Source organism: Heptranchias perlo, chromosome 3 (genome assembly GCF_035084215.1).
Source record: "Heptranchias perlo isolate sHepPer1 chromosome 3, sHepPer1.hap1, whole genome shotgun sequence".
In the NCBI taxonomy this organism is placed as follows: domain Eukaryota; kingdom Metazoa; phylum Chordata; class Chondrichthyes; order Hexanchiformes; family Hexanchidae; genus Heptranchias; species Heptranchias perlo.
This window is the reverse complement of record NC_090327.1, coordinates 111,766,584-111,793,685: the sequence shown is the minus strand read 5'-3', so window position 1 is coordinate 111,793,685 and position 27,102 is coordinate 111,766,584. Positions and strand designations below refer to the sequence as shown.

At 41.5% G+C, this 27,102-nt stretch overlaps 1 protein-coding gene across 2 annotated transcripts in view; it reads right to left on the bottom strand.

Annotated features, from left to right (window-relative positions):
• The window catches only part of LOC137319087 (frizzled-6-like), a 52,219-nt gene extending 26,093 nt beyond the window's left edge, over positions 1–26,126 (bottom strand). For both annotated transcript variants that reach the window (XM_067981462.1, XM_067981464.1), the window contains exons 1-2: positions 26,039–26,126; positions 24,247–24,672 (exon numbers count right to left, since the gene is read on the bottom strand). In XM_067981462.1, coding sequence (XP_067837563.1) covers positions 24,247–24,435 — 189 coding nt within the window. In that variant the 5' untranslated portion in view covers positions 24,436–24,672; positions 26,039–26,126. The remainder of the gene's footprint in view (positions 1–24,246; positions 24,673–26,038) is intronic.
• Positions 26,127–27,102: the final 976 nt, after the last annotated feature.

The window sequence follows — 27,102 nt, the reverse complement described above, 5'->3', positions numbered from 1 at the left end:
CATAAAATTACATACAAGTACAACACAGGAACAGGCCTTTCAGCCCAACCAGTCCATGTTAGTGTTTATTCTCCACACAAGTAGTAGTTCCAGTCCCATGTGCTCTCTCTGTTCCCATATCCCTTTATCTCCCTTAGTTTGAGTTTAAGAGGGCAAATAATTTATAGAACAGAAAACAAATCTCTGGACAGCTATTTTAAGGTGCATTTATACTACATGTTTAGCATTGGTACAACGTTTTTCACTTTGCATTGATGATAAACTTGTTTAGTATAATTCAGGCAATTAGGCCCAAACTGACTCCTAACTTCACTCTGGTATCGTCAGTCCTGACTCTGGATTCAGGCTGACTTACATATGTAACTGTCGGTGTGAAGCAAAACCACTTTGCATCATCACTACAGTTGCAGTGTAAATGCACTGAAAGTTATCTTTGGAGGATTAGCACTGGCTGCATGTAACTGACTACGGGGCCATTTATAATTGTCACTATGTTCAGAAGAACATATTACTTAACAGGAGGGGATTAATACTCCTTTTATAGCTTAACAAACAAAAATAAATGATTCATTCTCACCATGTTTTATAGTTTTCTTGTGTAAAAAAAAACTACAATTACAGATGGTCCTAAACAAGCTCAAGTTCTTTTTGTACTACAGTTGTATGTTTGGATTTGTTTGAATTTAAAGACATCTCTGAAATGTATCTAAACTGGGTGGGATTGGGGTGCTGGTTGAAGCTTCAATGTACTCATCCATGGAATGGTGATGCGCAGGATCTCATCCACAATACTATATGCTCTTTATTTTTTTTTAAAAAAGCAAAAAGTTGGTGGGATACTTACCCAAAACCACTCTCATATGCCTCCTACTGGCTGGTCAGAGAACAGCAAAGACAGGACCCTAGAGGCAGCTTGCCTGTCTGCACTCAGTTGGGAATGGTGAATGAAGATTGTTAGAGAAGGAAAAATAATAAACTATGACATTTAAACTACGACAATTTATTTCAAGGTAAAACGTTCCTCAACTCAGGATTTAAATTAGGCTTCACAGTACACCAAAAAGGTTCAGTAAACTATAATTTGATTCCAATACTGGTAGTTCACTGGAAAAGATGCAGTGTAATGACAGAGAGTATTACCATCAGTTCAGAATAAGATCTGTACTTGATCTGACCTTTCTATAACAAAATAAAACACAAGATACTGCAGAAAAATAATGGGAGAAAAATAAGTTAATTGGATAAAAATAACAGCAATTAAAAATGTTTAAATTATGAAAGAACACTAAAAGAAAGGGGCATCACACTGTCTGCAGAATATTACATTACGTTGCCCTTATGCAGAAACCGACTAACAGGTCCAACAATGATAAATATCACAGTGAAGTACACTAGACTGCCTGGCTAATTATCTGTAACTAATATCTTTTTAGACTTGTCAAGGGATGTTTTCCACCCACTGGGCTGATGCCAGTAAATTGGTGTTATTCTAATCCCTTGTCTATGTACTCAAGATCAACTTAAAATTATTCCAATTGTCATTAGTATATCGCTGGGAAGAGCAAGTAGAGTCTGGGGCTCCTCCAGCCACCAACATACATCACTCATGCAAACAACCTCAAGGGAAGGTGGTTCACATAGCTCACAATGCATCTCCTGTGTGGTTTACAAAATTAAAGATTGAACCACCTAATGTTAACCTAGATTAAAAAAAAATCTGAAGTAAATCTATTCTGAATACAGGATTCATGTGCTCAGAGCATCTTTCTGGAAAAATACAAGTCGTATGCGGCAGCAGTCTGTCAGGTTACCCAATTGACTTGATCTGTTAACCTTCAGGTAATGGGAGTGATTAGCAGGCTTATCTTACTAGCATGTCACAACCTCAGAAGAGCACCCTTACTGCACACCAACATGAAATTTCCATTTTTGAGGTCCAAGTAAGACTTGTCAATTTTTTGCCATTTATTGGCAAGCAAGAGTAAAATCTTCTGAATAGTGTACTTCTGTTTTCCAACCCAGATCACTTGGAATGGCTGTGGAACAGCAAAAGTAGACAAGACCGCTGACGGGTGAGCAGAACTTAGTGCAGGACAGGATAGGGGCAGCTGTGTTTTGAAAACGTTGTACATGGACCTTGCCTGTGTCTTTTCATCCCTCCAACTATTCCACTTTGGTTCTTTCCATGTCTGCATTTAGCTCCTAAACCGTTAGGTGATGATCTTTTACATCACCTAACGGTTTAGGAGTTTGCAGGTCATGCAGCACATGTGATTAGTGTATCTATTTGTTTTCTCTTCTATTTTTCATTTACTAAAATGCCAGTTTATCTCTCAGCCGTCAGTGCAATGAAGGGTGCATACCCAAAAAAAAGTCACAACCCTTGTCTTTCCATTTAACAGATGCTAATTGACTTGTATATTTCCAGCATTTTCAGTTTTATTTTATTGGGAGTAAGAGAGTCTAAACTTGACAAAAGGGCATCAATGATAAGGGGGGCGGGTCTGAGATATGATTAAAGCGTAAAAAGGGAGGAGGGAGCAGGGGGAGAAAATTGGTAAGGAAAAAACAAAATCAAGAAAACAAACTAAAATAAATTAGTAGCACATTATAACACTTGTGCCCATAGTTACCTTCAAAAATATCAATTTACTTGATCATACTTTAATGTTAATATTACAGAAGTGAAGTAAGCTGTCTTGATGATGGTGAGGATGTGGAGCATGACGTTCAGCTCAGGGTTGAACATGACACAGAGGCTGTGCAGCCTGCGCAAATGGCTAGGGAGGGGCATCAGCAGCTAGGGAGCAATGCTTGTGACGGACGCTGAAAATTATGGCTTTGGACTTCCCGATGTTCAGATGAAGGAAATTGTGACTCATCCAAGATATGATGCCAGACAGGCAATCCAACAGCACGGAAGTGATCGTAAGGATCCAGAGAGGTGATGGAGAGGTAGGATTGGGTGTCATCAGCATAGATATGGAAGCTGAAGCCAGTGCTTGTAGATGATGATGCTGAGGGACAGCATGTAGAAATACACTGTTCAAACAACAAGTGCCGATCTCAGATGGCACACTTACACTACACCCATTGATTCTATACTGGTAGAAGGTGGAGCGCTGCAAGCAGACAACTCTCAAAAGTGGGGCAAATTAGAGCTCTACACATGCATTCTTAAATGCATAAACAGAATTCTGCTCACTGGCCAGCGACATGTTAGGGATTAGAAAAGAGCTGATGGGGGGAAAGCCTAATGTTAAAAACTTAGGCAGTCTGGGGCTGATTTTAAACTCAGTTTAATACGACTTGGCAAAGTGGTGGGAAACTACCTCAAGTGGTTTCACCCCCAAATCAATATGTCAAATGAACACCAGTTTGGTTGCAACCATGCTGAACTAACAGGGAATTCATTGGCGTGAGGAATTGCTGAGGCCAATAACGTGAGGCACCTAAATTTACACAGAGTTAAGACTAAAGCACCCTACATAGGAACAGGAGTAGGGCATTCAGCCCCTCGATCTGTTTCACCATTCAATTAGATAATGGCTGATCTCTACCTCAAATCCAGTTAACTGCCTTTGATCCATATCCCTTGATACTCTCACTTAAAAAAAATCTATCCATCTGAGTCATGAAAATTTCGATTGGCCCATCATCCACAGCCTTTTGGGGGAAAAGAGTTCCAGATTTCCACTACACTTTGTTTGAAAAAGTGCTTCTTGATTTCACTCCTGTATAGCCTAGCACTAATTTTAAGATTGTGCCCCCTTGTTCTGGATTCACCCACCAGAGGATATAGTTTCACTGTATCTACCGTATCAAATCCCTTTATCATTTTAACACCTCAATTAGATTCCCCCTCAACCAAGGGGAGAGCGATAAACATGGTAACTACTGGCCAATCAGTCTAATGTCTGAGTCATTGTGTGTGCTCAAGACTGAGATTGATAGATTTTTGGACACTAAGGGAATCAAGGGATAGGGCGGGGAAGTGGAGTTGAGGTAGAAGATCGGCTATGATCTTGTTAAATAGCGGAGCAGGCTCGAGGGCCATATGGCCCACTCCTGTTCCTATTTCTCATGTTCTTAAGGGATGATGGTAACTTGGGTATGTAATTGGCTAAGGGATAGGAGGCAGAGAGTAATGGTGAATGGATGTTTTTCTGATTGGAGAGAAGTGAGCACTGCGGTCCCCCAGGGGTCATTATTAGGACCATTGCTTTTCTTGTTATATATAAATAACCTAGACTTCGGTATAGGGAGTACAATTTCGAAGCTTGCGGATAATACAAAACTTTTCAACGTAGTAAATAGCGAGGATAGTCTTCAGGAGGACATAGACTGCTGAAATGGGCAGACACATGGCAGATGCAATTTAATGCAGGTAAGTGTGAAGTGATGCACTTTGAGAGGAACAACATGAAGAGGCAGTATAATCTAAATGGTACTATTTTGAGTGGGGTGTGAAAGCAGAGGGACCTGGGGGTACATATTTACACAACTTACAAGTTGATAAGGTGGTTAAGAAAGCGTATGGAATATTTGCCTTTGTAAATGGGGGCACTGAATACAAAAACAAGGAAGTCATGCTAAACCTTTACAATTCACTAGTTAGGCCTCAGCTGGAGTGTTGTGTACAATTCTGGGCACCACACTTTAGGAAGGATGTCACGGTCTTGCAGAAGGTACAGAGGAGGTTTACCAGGATCATACCAGGGATGAGGGACTTCAGTTACGTGGAGAGATTGGAGAAGCTGGGATTGTTCTCCTTAGAGCAGAGACAGTTCAGGGGAGACACAATAGAGATATTCAAAATTATGAGGGGTTTTGATAGAGCAAGTAGGGAGAAACTGTTTCCACTGGCAAGTGGGTCAGTAACCAGAGGTCATAGATTTAAAATAATTGGCAAAAGAACTAGAGGGGAAATGAAATTGTTTCACAGAAGTTTGTTAAGCACTACCTGAAAGGGTGGTGGAATAAGATTCCATAGGAACTTTCAATCGGCAATTGGACATAAGAGGACTAATTAGCAGGGTTGTGGGGAAAAAGCTGGGGTGTGGGACTAAATTGGACAGCTCTTTCAAAGACCAAATCGCCTCCTTCTGTGCTATAAGATTCTACGATTCTAAACTCAAGGGAAAAAAGCCAAGTTAATGCAACCTGTCCTCATAATTTAAGCCTTGATAGTATTCTGGTGAATCTGTGCTGTACCACCTCCAAGGCCAATGTATCCTTCCTGAGTTGTGGTGCCCAAAACTGAAGGCAGTACTCTAGATGGGGTCTGACCAAGGCTCTGTCCAAATGAAGCATATCTTCCAGCTCCCTTGAGATAAAGACCAACATTCTATTAGCCTTTTGATTACATTTTGTAACTGTGCACAAGCTTTCAGTGATGTGTACTTGGACACTCAAGTCCCTTTGCTCCCCCACAGCGCCTAGTCTTCTGCCATTAAGAAAATATTCTGATGTGTCTTTCTTTGGATCCAAAGTGGATGACCTCAAGTCCCCATATTGAACTCTATCTGCCACAGTTTTAACCACTCACTTAATATGTCTATGTCCCTTTGTACTTTCCTGCTCCAATCTACACAATTTATTATGCCTAACTTAGTGTCCCCTACTAACTTGAATATACAACTCTCTATTCCTTCATTCAAGTCATTTACATGTCTATTGTGAAAAGCTGAGGCTCAATACAGATCCTTGTGGAATACCACTTGTCACATCCCACCAGAGTCCATTCCTTTTATCCCTACTCTCTGTCTCCTGCCTCCCAACCAATTATCAACCCATGTCACAAGGTTACCACCAATTCTGTATACTTTTATTTTTGCTAAGAATCTCTTGTGCGAAACCATAGGATTCACTACATCAGATTGAGTAAGAGGGGTTTCAATGTGGTCCTGCACCCTTGTGACCCATCTCACTAGGAGGGCTGTAAAAGTTCCAACTGTGATGGGATGAGCTAGACTAAAACAGGTAGAATTATTTAAAACAAAATATACAAAGCTAGGTTTTTCCCCCAATGGAGAACTGTAGAACAAGTCTATTAAAGAGCATTGTTGTGGAATATTCCTCTAAAGCAAAAATATTCAAAAAGTCAATGTAATAGGAGAAATTAAAAAAGGTGCTGGAATTGATTGTAATTCTTTTGTGCCAATTTCCTTTTCAAAAAAGTGTGCAGTTATTAGTATTTTTTTTAGTTCTGTTGTCATCACTTGGAAAGGGAAACAGTTTGAACACCCACGCATCATTCTCACTGCAGTGATTTTTGTGACAGAATGACACATTTCAAAATGAAATGCATCAGTGCATTGAACAGGTTTACCACTTTTTAAAGAAGAGACTGTGCCTTCTTTAAACCTTGAATAAAATTGTATGTATGACTTACTGGAAATGAGTGTAATGGCCCTCACTGCCATCATGAATACTCAAAAAGGAGAGCAGGGAGTTCAACCAGCATTTGTATAATTTCCACTGACTCTCCTCTTCTTAACCACCCCCACCCCACTCAAACTCACAAGTGTTATTTCTCAGCCAGGAGGATGGGGAGGTAACCTGCTCTTGCTAATTGCACTATTAACTTTGTGTGTGGATTGGAGGTATGAAGAAATGGCCCTGGATGACTTAACCCATGATTTACATTCCCTCCTAGTGGGGCGGCAACTGGACTCCTTTCACTCCAACATGCTTTCTAAACACAGTCTAGCCTGACTACTCTCTCATTTTTAAAATTATTAAGCAAACGCGTTTACTGAACAGTCAGAAACAAAGCGAGGCTGATCCCTTAATAAGATTGGTGGACAGGCAGCATGATGCCCACCCATCTACCTAGAACGCGTAATTCACAGGCCACTATTTAAAGGGTGAATGCATAAAAAGAGGTTGCACTCAATGTTAAGACTGCGTTCAGCTTGCTTTATTACTGTGCTGCGGTTAGGCGATGGCTGGAAGGAGAGGTAGGGTTGCTCTCAGGTTTTCAGATGCCTCCCTGGAAGTGTTGCTGGCAGCAGTCAGGGCCAGGAGGGAAGTGCTGTTTCCACAAAGTGGCAAGATGCTCAACAGCCTGACCAAGAAAGCCTGGTTGGAGGTGGCAGAGAAAATTAGTTGAGCATCAATGCATCGCTACCTGGAAGGCATTGTGCTGGCCCTTCTTCCTTGCCTGCGCACACCTACTCATCAGAGGATGGTTCTTTTTGTCCGTCTGCAACGCCAATCCTTTCTGAATGGCCAAGTTGTGTAGGATATTATACAAGAGACTCTGGCCAGAGCATATTGAAAAGGAGCACCTGGACCTATCAAAGGCACTTGACAGTGTTGTTTCAGGAGCCAGACGGTGAGTTAGAAGATCCTGTGTGCTGGCATGGATGTCGTCATACCTGATTCGCTCAGGCGTGGTGGGGTTGCGAAGTGGGGGGGGGGGTCATGAGCCATGGGTGAAGGGGGTTGCTCGACCCCGAGCACCCATCCTTGAACATCCCTGCCAGGTTGGAAAAGTGATGGGATATTTGACTGCCGCAAAATGAATAAATCATGGGAGCAACCAGGGAACCAGGCACAGACTTGCATGATGCGTTTGATGTGGTCACGTACAAGCTGTACGTTGATGGAGCTCAAGAAAGCTCCTGGCTAGTCCTGAGTGCTCTGAAGGTACTCGGGGGTAGTGACCCATTGTTGCGAACCCCAAGTCTCTCATTTTGACTGTTGTCATTGACGAGGAAGGATATATATTGGCTCGCTCTTGCAAATAGTGGGTGGTTTTCTGCAAAACCCTTGTGGCGTCCCCAGTAACAGCTTGGAAGGATCCTGAGGCGTCGAAGTTCAGGGCATCGACAGCCTTCACAACTACTGTCACGGCATGACCCCCTGGTCCAGCAGGAGGCTGTAAAGGTCAGCAGCTATCTGCCTGGGCAAGCGCAGCCTCCTCTGGCACTACTCATCAAACAGTTCGATAAAGGTGGCCCTCGGCCTGTAAACCCTGTTGGGTGGGCAAGACCTTCTGCTAACAGCCCCCCTCACCTACTGCCTTCTGAGGGGTACAACTGCAGCTCCTCCTGCATGCTACTGCTGCTCCTCTTCCTCCATCCAAAAGAGTGCAGCTAGAGCACCATCCAACCTAAGATTTTACAGTCTCTTGATTTGGGGGGGTGGGGGGGGTGGTAGAAGCCGGTTAAAATGGAAGCCCAAGTATGACAAATCAGCAATTTGTAAAATGCCAGATCACTCAAAATCCAACTAAGTTACTCAGATGCAACTGAGGCCTCATTTGGAATACTGTGTGCAGTTTTGGTGTCCTCGTATGGCGAGTGATATTAAGGCTTTGGAAAGGGTGCTGAGGAGGGCCACTAGACTAATTCCCAGCTTAAAGCATCTTAGTTATTAAGATAGGCTAAAAGAGCTGGGACTCTTTAGAGAAGTGTAGACTGGTGCCCGAGTCAGAAGGCTGTGGGGAAGAGGAGGATGAGTGCCACCTCACTTTTTGTATGCATGAGCACCAACATTACTGCAAAATCATATTCAGCCCTTTCTGGTTTTGATGCATGTATCTGACACCCCGCACCCCAGCTCCAAAAGAGCTGACATCACTCACGTGGACTACAAATTCCATCTGATGTTAAGCAAATACTGGGCGAGTTCATTCAAAGTTTTAACACGATTCGGAGCCCTATTTTGGTTTATGGGAAAGTCAGTTAACAGTTCACAAACAATGTGATTCTGGGATTTTTGTTCCAGGAGAGATTTTCTGCACATTGCGAATGGCTGTATTTGTACTTTTTTAAAAAAAAAGTACAATACAGAAATTTGCATTAGACTTGTATAATGTGAAATGTGATGGACGGGAAATGCACAAAAACTTATTATAAAAGCAAAATCCAGCGGATGCTGGAAATCTGAAATAAAAACAGAAAACACTCAGGTCAGGCAGCATCTGTGGAGAAGAACAGAGTTAACATTTCAGGTCGATTACCTTTCATCAGAGCTGGAAGTTAAAGATTTAACAGTTTTAAACCAAGTGCAGAGCTAGAGAGAAAAAAAGGTGGGGGGGGGGGGGGAAAGAAGGGAAGTTCTGTGATAGAAACAGAAAATGCTAGAAAAGCTCAGCAAGTGAGGCAGCATCTGTGGAGAAAGAAAGAGTTAATGTTTCAGGTTGAAGACCTTTCGTCAAAATGTAATCTTTCTTTCTCCACAGATGCTGCCTCATTTGCTGAGCTTATCCAGTATTTTCTGTTTTTATTTCAGATTGCCAACATCCACAGTATTTTGCTGTTGTAGTTCTATGATGAGGTGGAGGGCAGGAGTGATTAAATGACAACCAGATGACAGTACAAGGCAAAAGGGTAGACAAGTAAATAAACAAAAAGATAGGTCCAATGGAGCTGTAAATGGTTACGGTAGAACCATTACTAGCATCTGCTGTCTCAGAAAATTGAAGCGGTGGTTATGATCTAAAGTTGTTGAACTCAATGTTGAGCCCAAAGGCTGTAAAGTGCCTAACCGAAAGATGAGGTGGTGTTCCTTGAGCTTCACTAACAGTGTGGGAGGCTGAGGACAGAGAGATCAGAGTGGGAATGGGATGGAGCATTAACGTGGCAAGCGACCGGAAGCTCACGGTCATGCTTGTGGACTGATCGGAGGTGGTTAGCAGAGCGATCACTCAATCTGTGTTTGGTCTCCCTAATGTAGAGTAGAGCGCACGGTGAGCAGCGAATACAGTATACTAAGTGGGAAAGAGTACAAGTAAATTGCTGTCCACCTGGAAGAAGTGTTTGGGGCCCTGGATGGCAGGAAGGGAGGTAAAACAGCAGGTGATACACCTCCTGCGTTTGCATAGGAAGGTGCACTAGGTGCATAGGAAGAACATCTAATGTTATAACCATAGAACGATACAGCACAGGAGGCCATTCGGCCCATCGTGCCTATGCTGGATTTTTGAAAGAGCTATCCAATTAGTCCTACTCCCCTGTTCTTTTCCAAGTATTTATCTAATTCCTTTTGAAAGTTACTATTCGATCTGCTTCTACCATCCTTTCAGGCAGTGCATTCCAGATCATGACTTGCTGCATAAAAAATAAATTCTCATCTCCCCTCTGGTTCTTTTGCCAATTACCTTAAACCAGTGTCCTCTGGCTACTGACCCTCCTGCCAGTGGAAACAGTTTCTCCCTATCTACTCTATCAAAACCCCTCAATTTTTAACACCTCTATTAAATCTCACCATAATCTTCTCTGCTCTAAGGAGAACAATCCAAGCTCCTCCAGTCTCTCCACATAACTGAAGTCCCTCATCCCTGGTACCATTCCAGTAAATCTCCTCCGCACCCTCTCCAAGGCCTTGACATCCTGCCTAAAGTGTGGTGCCCAGATTTGGCCACAATATTCCAGCTAAGGCCTAACCAGTGATTTATAAAAGGTTTAGCATAACTTCCTTGCTTTTGTACTCTATGCCTCTATTTATAAAGCCAAGGTTCCTGTATGCTTTTTTAACAACCATATCAACTTGTTCTCTCACCAAAGATTTGTGTATGTGCACCCCCAGGTCTCTTTTCCTGCACCCCCCCCTTTAAAATTGTACCATTTAGTTTACATTGCCTCTCCTCATTCTTCCATCAACATTGTTGAACTCAATGTTGAGGCCGGAAGGCTGTAAAGTGCCTAATCGAAAGATAGTTACAGAAGATTAGGGGTAATATATTCGCATGGATTGAGGATTGGTTAATGTACAGAAAAGAGAGTAGGAATAAATGAGTCATTTTCAGGTTGGCAGGTTGTGACTATTGGGCTGCTGCAAGGATCAGTGCTTGGGCCTCAGCTATTTACAATCTATATTAATGACTTAGATGAGGAGACAGAGCGTAATATAGTCAAGTTTGGTGATGATATAAAGCTAGGTGGGAAAGTAAGCTGTGAGGAGGACGCAAAGAGAACAGACAGGTTAAGTGAGTGGGCGAGAAGGTGGCAGATGGAATATAAAGTGGGGAAATGTGAAATTATCCACTTTGGTAGGAAGAATAGAAAAGCAGAATGTTTTTTTTTAAAAACGATGAGACACTAAAATGTTGGTAGTTAGGGGGATTTGGGTGTCCTTATACACGAATCACAGAAAGTTAACATGCAGTACAGCAAGTAATTAGGAAAGCAAATGGTATGTTATACTCCAACCCCCTTGAAAAAAGGCTAAGAGTAAGGAAGTCTTGCTGCAATTATATAGGGCTCTGGTGAGGCCACACCTGGAATACTATGTACAGTTTTGGTATTCTTACCTAAGGAAGCATATACTTGCGTTAGAGAGGGTGCAACAAAGGTTCACTAGATTGATTCCTGGGATGAGAGGATTGTCCTATTAAGTAGAATGGGCCTATAGAAAAATGAGTGATCCCATTGAAATGTATAAAATTCTTAGAGGGCTTGACAGCATAGATGCCGAGAGGCTGTTTCCACTGGCTGGAGAGTCTAGAACTAGGGGTCATAGTCTCAAGATAAGGGGTCGGCCATTTAGGACCGAGACGAGGAAAAATTTCTTCACTCAGAGGGTTGTAAATCTTTGGAATTCTCTACCCTAGAGGGCTGTGGATACACAGTTGTTGAGTATATTTAAGACTGAGATCAATAGATTTTGGGACACTAAGGGAATCAAGTGATTATGGGGATATGGCGGGAAAGTGGAACTGAGCTGAAGTGATGAAGGTGTCGTCGACAGTGCTATCAAGCGGCACTTACTCACCTATGCTCAGTTTGGCTTCCACCAGGACCACTCGGCTCCAGACCTCATTACAGCCTTGGTCTAAACATGGACAAAAGAGCTGAACTCCAGAGGTGAGGGGAGAGTGACTGCCCTTGACATCAAGGCAGCATTTGACCGAGTGTGGCACCAAGGAGCCCTTGTAAAATTGAAGTCAATGGGAATCAGGGGGAAAACTCTCCAGTGGCTGGAGTCATACCTAGCACAAAAGATGGTAGTGGTTGTTGGAGGCCAATCATCTCAGCCCCAGGACATTGCTGCAGGAGTTCCTCAGAGCAGTGTCCGAGGCCCAACCATCTTCAGCTGCTTCAATGTCCTTCCCTCCATCATAAGGTCAGATGTTCGCTGATGATTGCACAGTGTTCAGTTCCATTCGCAACCCCTCAGATAATGAAGCAGTCCATGCCCGCATGCAGCAAGACCTGGACAACATCCAGGCTTGGGCTCATAAGTGATGAGTAACATTCACGCCAGATAAGTGCCAGGCAATGACTATCTCCAACAAGAGAGAATCTAACCACCTCCCCATGACATTCAATGGCATTACCATCGCCGAATCCCCCACCATCAACATCCTGGGGGTCACCATTGACCAGAAACTTAACTGGACCAGCCACATAAATAGTATGGCTACAAGAGCAGGTCAGAGGCTGGGTATTCTGCCGCGAGTGACTCACCTCCTGACTCCCCAAAGCCTTATCACCATCCACAAGGAACAAGTCAGGAGTGTGATGGAATACTCTCCATTTGCCTGGATGAGTGCTGCTCCAACAACACTCAAGAAGCTCAACACCATCCAGGACAAAGCAGTCCGCTTGATTGGCACCCCATCCACCACCCTAAACATTCACTCCCTTCACCACCGGCGCACTGTGGCTGCAGTGTGTACCATCCACAGGATGCAATGCAGCAACTCGCCAAGGCTTCTTCGACAGCACCTCCAAAACCCATGAAGTCTACCACCTAGAAGGACAAGGGCAGCAGGCACATGGGAACAACACCACCTGCATGTTCCCCTCCAAGTCACACACCATCTCGACTTGGAAATATATCACCGTTCCTTCATCGTCACTGGGTCAAAATCCTGCAACTCCCTTCCTAACAGCACTGTGGGAGAACCTTCACCACACGGACTGCAGCGGTTCAAAAAGGTGGCTCACCACCACCTTCTCAAGGGCAATTAGGGATGGGCAATAAATGCTGGCCTTGCCAGCGACGTCCACATCCCATGAACGAATAAAAAAAGGTAGAAGAGACTGAAAGGCAGAGAAGGCTCGAGGGGCCACATGGCCTACTCCTGTTTGTTATGGAGCTGCTGTTTCTCAAGCTTCACTGGAACTGCGCAGGAGGCCGGGACAGAGAGGTGGGAGTGGAATGGAGAATTAAAGTGGCCAGCTCCCCTTGTGATCAACTCGACGCAACTTCATTGGAAGTACTGATGCGTCCATTAAAAAGGTAGTACAAATCCAAGTTAATCTTGATTCAAGTTGGGAATCAAAGTTAAACAGGTTTATTCAGATCCAAATGATATCAGTTTTCTCTACCCTACCCCCTTCAAATAACAGTTCAAGGGAAATTAATTAGGTGCCAACATTTCAAAATGCACTTTAGGCAAGATTTGAAATCACAGATGGGGCTTCAGAATTTGAGGAAAAAGGTGCTACAGTGCCGCAATGGAAAGTATCTGCTCTACATTAGGATCACAGCTGCTTCCTCATTACATTTTTTAAATTTAAAAAGATTCTGTTTATTCCGTTAGCCAGCATGCAAAATTGAGAGATATTTGCAAGTTATGAGGTCTCTGTGAAAAAGCATCACCTTTCACTACCTTCTCAGCAGATCTCTGCCAATATACTTAAAACTAGACTGCATTCACTAGTTATAATTCAGTAAGAATTTTCACTGTGTAAACAGAATCCTCCAATGGAAAATATCTTTCACCAGCAGGACCTGCAGTCTATGCATACCGTTATTACTTATGGGTTTTGTGACCTTCCAAATTTGAGTGTTAAGCTTCATATTGCACACTTCCTTACTTGTCATCCTTCATGTATACCCCCACCCCAGAGTTGTTCCATTAATGACTACAAAGCACAAATTCACAGATAGCTGGTAGCTAGAGGAATGGCCAGGGTCAAAGATAAAGAGCTGCCCTACAGATTTTTTTTTGGGGGGGGTGGGGGGGGGGGGGGGGGAAGGATAGAGCGGGAAGAGGGGAATTCAAACATGAGTAAAGTCGTCACTTGAACAGTAGCAATTTCTCTTATACGCAACACATTTGCTGTCAGATTGAATCTGAATACCGAAAAAGATACTGGTTCCCTGTGAGCACGCGCTATGAAATGCATGCAGGAGGCAACTACATTTGTCTCACCCACGAAGTGTAGCTTTCAAAGTTCTACATCTTATTCGTGTCTCCTAGAAAGAGACACGTTTGATCTTGTTGCAAAGCTGATGATTGATACCTTTCTACCCAAAGGAATCATAATGAATAAAAAGTATTCCAAGTATCAAAGTACATTTAAAAAAGCCAAAATGGAGCTTCATTTCCCACATGAACTTCACAATGAATTTGGGCCTTATGAAAAACACACACTGACTCAAGTAAACCGAAATTTGGCACGAATTCAAAATAGGTGAGTTTCCTGCAACAGTGTAACTTAAGAAAACAATTACTTCTTGAATTATTGACATCTTTATATTGAAAGAGGTACAGTTAACAGTACACAAAAAGTTCACATGGATTTAATGAAGGATCCCACTTGGAAGTTGCCAGCTGCCCCAAAGGCAAAACCATCAAACAAATGTTCGCTTGCATACAAAATAGACCGTTTCTATAAACAAACACTAAACTGAAAAAAAGAGAGAAATTAAAACTAAGCAATCAGATGGCCTTTGCCACAGGGCTAAACCAGTCATCAGTGGAGGGACAAAATAAAGAATGCATTAAATAATAATTCCAAACAATCTTGGTGTCCCACAGCCACCTGGATCTGAACCACGTCACATCACCGAGGGGGCTGAAACCAGAAGGACAGCCACCTTCAGACTCCAGTGGCCCATAACCGAATATTGTCAGACTTTTGATTTACTTCCTCTTCCTTGCCAGGGCTACAGTAATGTAACCCAACTACCAGACATGGAGACAGAGTTTTTAAAAAAAATCAGCTTCTCTCCACCAATTCGTATACCTCAAACGTCCCAAGGGTGAATATATCCACATTTTTAAAAAATCTAACAAAAAGGTATTTCATCTATACTGTGAGCTAATCAACCACACAACACAATACTCAGTCACAAGCTGCATCACCACGTGCAGTGCTAGACATTGCTTAGCTTATTTTCATTGGAGAAAACAGTGAGGTGGGTCATTATCCAGGCTTTATAATGATGGGACAATATAAATGTAGGAAAACTATTTAATCTGGATGGACATAGAACTCAGCAGCACAAGTAGAGTTAACAAACTGCAAGTTACATTCAACATGAAAAAGATTTTCTTGTCTACCCAGAATAATGGGTGCAGGAACAGGTTCCCAGAAAAAGCAGCTGATGCTGGATAACTATCTAATAGAGATGGCATTAAAGGTTTAGGGACTACAGAACTCTATCTAACAGAAATGAGATTAAAGGTTTTAGGTATGCCCGATAACTTTCTGAATAGAAATTTCAGAAATACTTAGACATAGACATAGACAATCAAATATTCTATGAGAACACAATAGTTCCTGTGCTGCAGTGATCAAAGGGTTGCACAACACGTCTGATTTTAGCAGTAGCAAAGCACTCACCTGAGGGGAAATTGTGGTGGCCAGCCAGCTCTTGTAACAGCAGTTATAACACACTCTTACTTTATTCAGTTGTGCGCCCCTCCCCCACATCCACGTTGGGTATTAACAATCACTGCAAGTGTGTGCCATAGCAGAAAACATTATATAGGCTCAACTAACAATCTAACCGAAATCTGTCATAGTAGACAGTATTTTGGCAGCCCTACATTGGTTGCTATGGTGATGCTTGCACTTCATTTTCACAAACCAGTTTTCTATTCATTAAAAAGGAGAATCATGAGACTCAATTTTGTGTGATTTGACAGTTGGATATAAATGAAAGGGTTGCGATTAATTGAGAACAGTCCTAGTCTTATTTGTTTCAACACGTTTTGTTCACTTCTTATTCAACACTCGAATAAGACGCCATGATAAGAGTCTGTTCTGCCCAATGCAGTTTCTATCATTCCAGATTGTATGGGTGGATGTATGGCATAGATACCTGCAACTCCGTCCTACTGAGTACAACAGAAAACAGTCAACAGGCCACTAAAATACTTATATCCATGCTTTTAAAAAAAAATATTTATTTACACACACCCACCCACAAGGGGATCCTCTATAATCTTGCTCAAGGGTGGTTGTCAAGACCAGAGGCAGATGACTTGGGGCCCAGCTCCAGGAAACAAACTGAGCATTTTTAATAATATGGGCTGAAACAGCCAGCTGGAAGTCTGGCACTTGCTGGTCACTGAGGTTGCACATGTGAAACAATGTTTATATTGGTCACAGGGAAGAGAAGGCACTTCTGATTTCCTATGACAAAAAAGTTTAGCCTTCCATGAGTGTGCTGCATTGTGTTTGGCGTAAGCACACAATGACGTTTCTCAAGGCAAGGGGGTCAGTTGGGTGGGCAAGTCAAATTACAGCTGTCTTTTGAAAGTTTTCATGGTTTGCATATAAATGTTTTCAACAGAAATATTACAAATGATTTTCCCTTCAAAAGGTTTTCTAAGGGAGACTAATCTCAGCAGCTCCTTACCTAGAACTGCCCCATCATTTTAGAGATGGGATTATTAAAATTGGAAAAACCAATATTCAACTGAAGAAAATATTAACTAAATTTGCATAGTTTTTCACCAAATATCTCTGCAACAGGAAACAGACATACTAAAAAGGTTCTGCTTAAAATAAACATTTAAAATTAGTATTTTTATTCAAACCTGAATAATGGTACAGTCCTTCCAAAATTTTCCACTTCTATTAACCTTTGTTTTCTATTGTCTTTGAGTTCTCTATCAAATATGAAAGGAATGCAGCTGCTCTAGCCATTTATAGATTACAGAATATATAAACATTAAAAAATGGCAAAATTTCACTTGCCACACACGCACAGAAACATGAAAAATACTGGAAAGGCAGCAAGCTGAACAAAGCAAACTCCAGAAAGGAACGTAGCTCAAGACCCAGGCTCCTGAGAGAGAGTAGGCCTCAGAACACCAAAACTGATTAGATGGATTTCCAAAAGGTCATGGATAATTTTATGGATTTTTAAAAGTTTGTGTGTTCATGTTACAAATTATATTTTTAATACTATATCCTTCGGCTACTGACAAAACTAGATGGCAGCCAAAAGCATTTTAAAAAATATTTTTTGATTTTGTTGGTTCCCTTTCTCTGCTTCTTGATTGGTAGTTTTCATACTACCTTGTTTGTTAGTAGGTTCCCTACATGTTCAGCTGTGATTTGTTTTCTTTGAATATATTTGAGCTCCAATCAGGTGCAGATATGACAATTTGCACATGTAGCAGATAAATGTTAGATGATGAACAGTTCTATTATAATAAATGCACACCATTGAAGGTAGAGTGAAGCAGAGGTCAGGTGCAGGCTTGCATCCAAAGCCAGGTTCACACCCCAGGGAACAGAACAGAGGTATCTCAAGGAGAGTGGAGCAAAGACAGCAATATAGAGAGTGGAGGGAGTTGGTGCTAAGGCCAGGAGAGAACAGGAAGGTTGGGAGCACCTGGAATGGCAAGAAACTGGGGAAACCACTGGCTCTAGAGCAATGATGTGAAGGTGGAAGCAGGGTCCAGAGTTTGGAAGCATTTGTGTTAGGCGAAGCATCTGGGAGCAATCTGCTGACAAGTCATTTCCCTTGTGCAAGTGCAAAAGGCAGCTGACCAAGACAATGGAATATTGAAGTCTCTGTGCTCAGACACTTCCATGATCAAATTGGGCCTCAGTTCCACAGGTTTTATTTCCAGCTAATATGTGACTCCAGCTGCACAATTCACTGTGTTGCTGACACACAATAACATTGACACTGGAAGATTAACAACGGTCATATTATCAAAATGATTTCTAGTAAATCATCAGGAAACTCTAAGTTTAGTATATACAACTGTAAGTTACAGTTAGTACTATTAGAGGCTGGGCAACATCCTGCATGGGAACACTGCCCTTCCTATCTGGAGAAAGGAAATTAAATAAAGACAAGATAAAGGTCTCCTTCCATTAATTTCAAGGGGCAACAAGAGGGAGGGTTTGCAATCCCTAGAGTTTCTCAAGGGCACGTGACTACAATCTTGAACTGCCACAAGTCGGAGGTGTTGTGGTGCATTAGAGCACACACTGATATTGCTCAGTGGTTTACCGATTTGCTCAAAGGGGAATATCATCCTTAATATGGAGAAAAAGACCTCAATTGCAAAAATTATGCAGAATATGACACTGATTAAATTGTGCTACAAACTATAGGAGTGTAAAATTAACAATGTGAAAAGCACTCTTCAATTTGTTCTTAAGTTTTTAAAAGCAAGTGAAAAAGCAGTAACATTTTCACAAGAGCTTTATTAAAACCTTAGTTTCATCATAAATCTTTTTGCTTAGTGGTAAATAGCATAATTAAAGAAATACTTACATTAGTTGCTAAGAAACAATGCAAAAACATTTTCTAGCATGTTATCTAATAAGTTGCACCATAATCTTATAAAAAGGCACTATTGGTCATGTTTAATAAATGATAATGTTAAAATGTAATTGTTCATGAATAGATAATTTTGCATTCTCTTCTCACTTCATCCTTCCCACACAGCTTACTTGCTCAAGTTTAGCACAGCTGACACGTGGGTTTCACCCTGTCCATGGGGATTAAGCAAACTCTCACTATTTTAATAGCCCTAACAGAAGTAGTCGAAATGAAAACAAGCAAACAGATGCATCAGAATGGAGGAGTGTTATCAGAGGTGGTTAAAAATGAGGCACCTCCACCAATCATTGAAATGAAAATGTTTTAAATACTGTATTTGATTTGACAAGTGCCAGAATTCAACATTTAGATGGATTCCCCGTGCGGTGACAGTTACTATATAGGGCCGAGACAATGGTTTGTATCTACGATGTCCTGACAAGCTGAGTTTTTTAAAAAAAATCTCAGCATGCCTCCATAATTAGTCACTAAATGAATCATAAGTGCTTCCAACAGAGGAGGAAAGAATATTTCAAGAGTCACCCAGAGACATCTTGCACATATTCTGATGGACAGTATCAGTAGGACACTGATGGAGGACCAGGAGCAGGTTGCCATTCTCTCAGCTGCATATGTTTTGAGTGGGAGAGAGCAAATGAAAAATATAAATCTCTTAGAATCCCATCCCCCAAAAGACTCATTGGTCACTTGCCTATCTACCCAACAGTAAATCAACACTCCATTATACAACATCTAATGAAAATTTCTGTACCACACTTAATACTGAGCCATAATGTTTGCAGCTTCTGAATTGACCTTCCTACAAAGAAAGCCCTGGTTCTGATCTGTAACCTGACCTGTGACTGACCCAAGCATTGATTTCAAGACTGCAGAGCAATTACACTTCATAGCCTTAAAAGGAACACCTGTAGTTTAAGCAGCAGAATAATGATGTGTTTTACATGGACTAATATTCCTGTTATAAAACACTATCCTCAGAGTTACCAAGAACAGTCACAGGAAATTTGCTATTATGAAAACAATGTTACACATTTCTGGTCTGGCACATCACACTTCCTGTGGCACAATTAATTATAGGCAAATTTATTCCATTTCTCCCATCACACTTAAAAGCAAAAGCAAAATTCTTCTACCTGATTACCAGACATCATACTGCAGATGTCAGACTTCACTACAGATGCAAAACAATATTAAAAAAGGGGAGAAAAAATTACTTAAAAGCTGGGTGTTTCCAACCAATGAGAAACTAACAAGTACTTTCAATCTGCAAAATTTGCTGACTGAAATGCAATTAATCTGTGGCCTTGCATGTTTTTTTAAAAAACAGCCATTCTGGCCTGTAACTGATCCAAACATTGATTTGAAGAATTTTGAGCATTTACATCTTGTACCCTTAAAAAGGGATATACATTACATTTTGAAGAGTACACAATGTTACATGGTACAGTGCAGCACTACAGGAAAATCACAATATAATAAAAACATATCTTCTCCATCACTTGCCAGAGATCACACTTTGTTACTGATGTAAAACAAGCTTAAAATGGGTGCTTCCGACCTGCAGCTTGAAACTGACACTTTTCATTCTGCAAAGTTACGTCAAGTTACATCAAAACTACAGAACAGAAACAGACCATTCGGCCCAACTGGTCTATGTTGTCACTTATGCTCCCCATGAGCCTCCTCCCTCCCAATCAGCATACCCTTCTACTCCTTTCTCCTTCATGTGCTTATCTAGCTTCCTTTAAACGCACCTATGCTATTTGCCTCAACTACTCCTTGTGGTAGCACGTTCCACATTCTTACCACTCTTTGGGTTAAGAAATTTCTCCTGAATTCCCTATTGGATTTATTAGCGACTATTTTATATTTATGACCGCTAGTTTTGGACTCCCCACACGTGGAAACATTTTCTCTACGTCTACCCTATCAAACCCTTTCATTATCTTAAGAACCTCTATCAGGTCACCCTCTTCAATGCATCTATATCCTTTCTATAATAATATGGAGACCAGAACTGTGCACAGTACTCCAAGTGTGGTCTAACCAAAATGTTATACAAGTTTAACGTATCTTCTCTGCTTTTCAATTCTGACTTGTGTATCTGTAACCCTAGATTCCTTTGCTCCTCTATCCCATTTAGATTCTTGTGTATACTATGTTGACGTGTCAGCTGTGGCTCAGTTGGTAGCACTCCTGCCTCTGAGTCGGAAGGTTGTGGGTTCAAGCTCCATTCCAGTGACATGAGCACAAAATCTAGGCTGACACTCCAGTGCAGACTGGAGGAGTGCTGCGCTGTCAGATGCCCTCTTTCAGATGAGACGCTAAACCAAGACCTGGTCTGCCCTCTCAGGTGGGCATAAAAGATCCCATGGCACTATTTCAAAGAAGAGCAGGAGAGTTCTCCCCGTGTCCTGGCCTATATATTTATCCCTCAAATCAACTTTACAAAAACAAACGGATTATCTGGTCATTATCAGCTGTTTATGGGACCTTGTTGTGCACAAATTGGCTGCCGTGTTTCCTACATTACAACAGTGACTACACCTCAAAAAGTATTTCAGTGGCTGTAAAGCACTTTGGGATGTCCTAAAGTCATGAAAGGTGCTATATAAATGCAAGTCTTTCTTTTATTATCCAAGTAGTATGTGGCCTCCTTATTCTTCAAACCAAAATGCACCACCTCACACTTATCTATATTGAAATTAATTTGCTAATTACACACCCATTCTGCAAGTTTATTAATGTCCTCTTGCATTTTGATGCATTCTTCTTTTGTATTAACTACACCCCCCAATTTAGCGTTGTCCACAAATTTTGAAATTGTACTTCCGATTCCCAATTCCTCAAATTGTTAATGTAATTTGTGAACATCAGTGGTCCCAGCACCGATCCCTATGGAATACCACTTCCCACCTTTTGCCAGTCTGAGTAGCTACTCTTAACCCCTACCCTCCTTTGTTTTGTAGCCAACTTGCTATCCATTCTGCTGTGGGTCCTCTGACTCTACATGCTCTGGCCTTAGTCATGAGTCTACAATGTAGTATCCTATTGAAGGGCTTTTGAAAATCCAAATATATTACATCTACCGCATGACCCTTGTCTACTTTGTTACTTCTTCAAAGAATTCAAAAAGGTTGATCAAACATGACTTTCCCTTCTGAAGTTCGTGCTGACTATTTTTTATTATATTTTCTTTCTCCAGATGTTTTTCTATTACTTCTTTGAGTAACGATTCCATTATCTTTCCTACCTCCTACCACCATCATCAAGCTAACTGAGCTACAGTTGCCTAGACGTGTTGTAGCTCCCTTTTTAGATTTAGGCATCACATTAACTGTCCACACACATCTTTTTTGACCTCTTCTTCTAAAGCCATGCCCACCTTGTTAGTCTCCCTGGTAAATACTGAGGCAAAGTAACTATTCAATATTTCTGCCATTTCATGGTCACTACCTGTGAGTTTATCTTGTGCATCCCTTAATGGTCCTATCCCTATTTGGTTTTTCTTTTGTTATTTATGTGTCTGTAGAATACTTTACTATTTCTTTTTATATTCCTTGATAATATTCTTTGCTTTCCTAATTGTTTTTTTGACTTCTTCCTTAACCTCTGTCATCCTCTCTTATTGTCTATGTACTTACAGTATGCCTTTTTCTCATTTCAATTTTACCATTATCTCTTTATTCATCCATGGTGATTCATTATTGGCTAGTTCATTCTTGCTTTTTAGAGAGATCTATTTCTCCTGAACACTATTGATCACCATTTTAAATACCTCCCACTGCTGTTCTATCGCTTGTCTGTCAAATATTTTTCCCAGTTTACCTTCCCTAGTTCCATTCGCATCCCCTCAATTGTTTTTTTCCCCCCCCAATCTATTACTTTGGTCTTTGTCGTACCAATCATTATTTTAAACCTTATTAAAGCCCACGGGATGAAAGGGACAGTGGTAGCATGGATACAAAATTGGCTAAGGGACAGAAAGCAGAGAGTAGTGGTGAACGGTTGTCTTTCAGACTTGGCGGGTGGGGTGGGGGAAGTATACAGTGGTGTTCCCCAGGGGTCAGTATTAGGACCATTGCTCTTTTTGATATACATTAATGACCTGGACTTGGGTATAGAGGGTATAATTTCAAAGTCTGTCGATGACACGAAATTTGAAAAATGTAGTAAACAATGTGGAGGATAGTAACAGACTTCAGGAGGACAGACAGACTAGTGAAATGGGCAGACTCATGGCAGATGAAATTCAATGCAGAGAAGTGTGAAGTGATACATTTTGGTCGGAAGAATGAGGAGAGGCAATATAAACTAAATGGTACATTTTAATGGGGGTACAGGAACAGAGAGACCTGGTGGTGCACATACACAAATCTTTGAAGGTGGCAGTACACATTGAGAAGGCTGTTAAAAAAGCATAAGGGATCCTGGGCTTTATTAATAGAGACAGAGTATAAAAGTAAGGAAGCTATGCTAAACCTTTATAAAACACTGGACAGGCCTTAGCTGGAATATTGTGTTTAATTCTGTCCAGCACACTTTAGGAAGGGCATCAAGGCCTTGGAGAGGGTGCAGAAGAGATTTACTAGAAAGGTACCAGGGATGAGGGACTTCAGTTATTTGGAGAGACCGAAGAATCTGGGGTTGTTCTCCTTAGAACAGAGAAGGTTAAGGGGAGACGTGATAGAGCTGTTCAAGATCATGGAACGGTTTTGACGGAGTAAATAAGGAGAAATTGTTCCCAGTGGCAGAAGGGTCGGTAACCAAAGGACACAGATTTAAGGTGATCAGCAAAAGAGCCAGAGATGACATGAGGAATTTTTTTTTTAAATGCGGTGAGTTGTAACGATCAGAAATGCACTGCCTGAAAGGGTGGCGGAAGGAAATTCAATAGTAACTGTCAAAAGGGAATTAGATAAATACTTGAAAGGAAAAAATTTGCAGGGCTATGGGGAAGAGAAGAGGAATGGGATTAATAGGATAGCTCTTTTAAAGAGCTGGCGCAGGCACGATGGGCCGAATGGCCTCCTCCTGTGCTGTACCTACTATAATTATGTTATTATCGCTTTTGCCTAGATGTTCCCCTACGCTTACTTCTCTTATCTGCTCTGGTTCATTTCCCATTACTAGATCCAGTGATTCCTCTCTTGTTGGGCTTCACATATTGGGTAAGAAAAGGAGTCCTGTACACACTGTAAAAACTCAATTCCCTTTTCCCCTTTCCCTACCTCTTTTTCCCAGTTTATTTGGGGGTAACTGAAATCTCCCAAGTTACCGGATCGCAAAAGACAATTGAGACTCTGTTTACATAACAAATCAGACTTTGTAACCTTAAAAGAGACAACTCCACTTTAGCAGAATAATACATTGTGTATTGCAGTCTATGATCTCACTTATTATGCGCTGAAGATCTGCTGATATTAAAAAAAGGAAAACAAAATTAATTGCAAAAACTATGACAAAGGATGACCAATAGAAAAACAAAAGCAAGGATAACACTAATACTTTCATCCTGATTTAATCTCAGACTTACAAGAGGTACAGCCTACTTCTGCAAATATATTAACAAGGGTGCACATGGGTAAAGGTTGAAGTAATAATCTGTACCAGTACCAATTAATTAAAGAACCATTATAACATGAGCTCCATGCATTTATAGGCTTTTTTTTCCTATTGGTTCATCTTTTGTTTTGATATGCACATGCATAAATACATATACACAACATAAATAAAACATACCTCCATTGAAACTGCAGCAATGTCCTGGTCATAGTGTTCCAACTTATTGGGGAAAAATGTCATGTTGTATGGCAGACCTTTACACCGGTGGATAGTTATGGGTTCACAGGTGAAAAGACTATGACCCTGAGTCAAAGGTACCATCAGCAGGACTAACAGACATATGAAGATGAGCACTGAACCTTTCATTGTGGGACTGTAATTGAAGAACTTCGGTTGCAGAATTAATGACACTTTGATCTATCTCCAAGTGTCAAGAAACAGCAGCAGTCTTTATCCACTCTTGATAGTGAGCTGCATTCTTTATTCTGCTAGAAGATTGCATTAACAGTACTGATTAATGCAAATTGCTTTGCATCAATAGAATGCTTTTGAAGCAATGAAATTCCAAAAGTTCATCTTCTATTCGCCAAACTGAAATCAATCCTAGAAACAAAATATTTGAAATTAGTGCACCAAAAACATTTTAATCCTGTATATCAATACTAGTTTATCATTTACTAATTGTCATTGATGTTACTCCCAAATAAAATGCTCACACATGAAAGTGCTGTGAAGTAAATGTTTCTAGCAGAATTGCAACTACATGGAAAGCAAGGTGACCAAAAATATTGTTTCACACTACAGGGTGGAAAAAAGCTGTAGGGAAACTGGCTGTTGGGAGGGGTTTTTCTCCACTTAAAAGTATGTCTTGTTCGCACTTAGCATTAGTGTGACAAAAATGAAGTCAAGCTCTGAAGAGCTCTTCTCCAAATGGGCAAACTACAAGGCTGCTCCCAAGATAGCGAGAGTGAGCAATGAAGATTAGAGAAACTCAAGCTCTACAATCTAGAAAGGCAGCAGTTAATGGGAATCTCACTGAGCTAAATTAAATATTAAGGGGAATAGGACTTCAAAGTAAACCAGGAGAGCAGCACCAGAGGGCATAACTTTAGATTAATAAAAAGTACATTTAAAACAGATATTACAAAGAACTTCTTTACGCTTGGAATCAGTTGGCAGACAAGGTAATGGAGACAAAAGGCACTATGAATGCTCAAAATGCAGCTGGATGCTCGAGTGAGTGTGTTTAGGGTACTAAGAGGATGAGCTTCAGTGAGCTAAATAACTTTTTTCACACTACTTATTTTTCACATATTCTTAAAACAGGCCTTTACATTTAGAGAACGCATTTGATGCTGACATTTTTTTCTACTTCAAAAAAAAATGAACTAGTGTGTACCATCAGCATTTCTCCACACTTCAAAGCTCACCCACAATTTCTTCAGGCACATGAAAGAAATGGTTGGCATTAGCTGATAGAGCAAAAAAAAACTTTTCTAAAATGGCTTTTCTCCACCACCGACAAAAATAAATTACACTACATTTGAATTTCGAAGGACTCCTGGACTTTACACACTTCTACTAGAATTAACAGAAGAGGGAGAGCTTCCCCCCACACACCCATCCAAATCGCTGCACGAAAGTTGTGATTGCAGAGAAGTCTAATCAACCCCTCCTTCAGCACAATATCCCGTTTTGTGAGCATCATAAACAGCCTGCACTTTTAATAGGGGGGGGCGAACCCTTCAGAACGACTACAATCCCCAGGAGCAGCTCTGCCGCCTCCGTTGTTTCCGCATGCTTCACCACCAACACACGGTTCTCACGCCACAGGTTATTTGCAGAGCTGCCCTCCTCGGTTCCGACCGCCACCGTCGGCCCAGGCCCCCCCCACCACCACCACTTGATCCAAACACCGAGCATTGATTGTTTATCCACCTCCCTCCTTCGTCTCAGCAAACGCGATCACCTATAAATCCCCTCGGGCGGAATCCTCCGCAAGGAAGAGCCGCGGCTCCCGTCTGGGCCTGGGAGATGCTACAACAGGACGGCGAATGTATATTTAAAAAAAAAAGACTTTTACAAAAGGAGAAAAGTGAGCTGCCCCCCCCTCCTCCTCCTCCCTCCTCCTCCTCCCTCTCTGCCGGCGCCTCACGCTTTCCTCTTCCAACCTGTTGCTTCCTGCGCGTGGCGGCTGCTGTCTGTGGGAATGGAACCCGGCCCGGATCAGAGCCACGCCCCCTGACCAGCAACAAGCGAGGACACCCTCACAAACCTGACTACTGCACTCTAGTGTTGTCAGATCCAGGATAACAGGTGTGCTGTGAGTTCCAGTGGGCCTACCTGTATGCAAAAACTGAGGGCCAGGCCCATCAACGTTTATCCTATCCTACCCCGTGCACTGCTCAGTGGGTTTTTTTTTTGTCTGTGTGTTTTAGGCCCCTCTTGTATAAGAAGGGGAATAGTGGGGTGGTGGTGGTTAGGGTGTGTTTTATTTAAAACATATCAAAAAAACCAAAATAAGTGTCAAATAATAATTTTATTGGAACGATCCAGGATGCACTCCAGCCCCTGCCGGTTGCAGAAAACCTCAAGCGTTACCGGCAGATACCGCATGCTCATTGGTTTTTTTTCTTTTTTTTTATGATGCTTTTTCTTTTTATAAGAAAGGAGGGGGGTTTAGGGTGTGTTTATGCGCAGAAATACCAAAAAAAACTAAAAATAAGTGTCAAATTAAAGTTTTATTAGAACGATCCAGGATGCACTCCAGCCCATGCTTTTTTTCTTTTTTTTTTCTTCTTTTTTTTTTCTTTTTTTTCCAAATTAGGCCCCCCTTTTATAAGAAGGGGGGGTGTGGGGTGTGCTTAAAAAAAACTAAAAACCAAACAAACCAAAACCAAGTTTTCAAATTAAAATTTTATTATCCTCGCTCAGGATGCATTCCAGCCCCTGCGGTGCCCACCGGTCGCGGAAAGCCTCAAGCGTACCGGCAGACACCGCGTGCTCAATGTTAACTCCCGGGAAAGGCAAAAA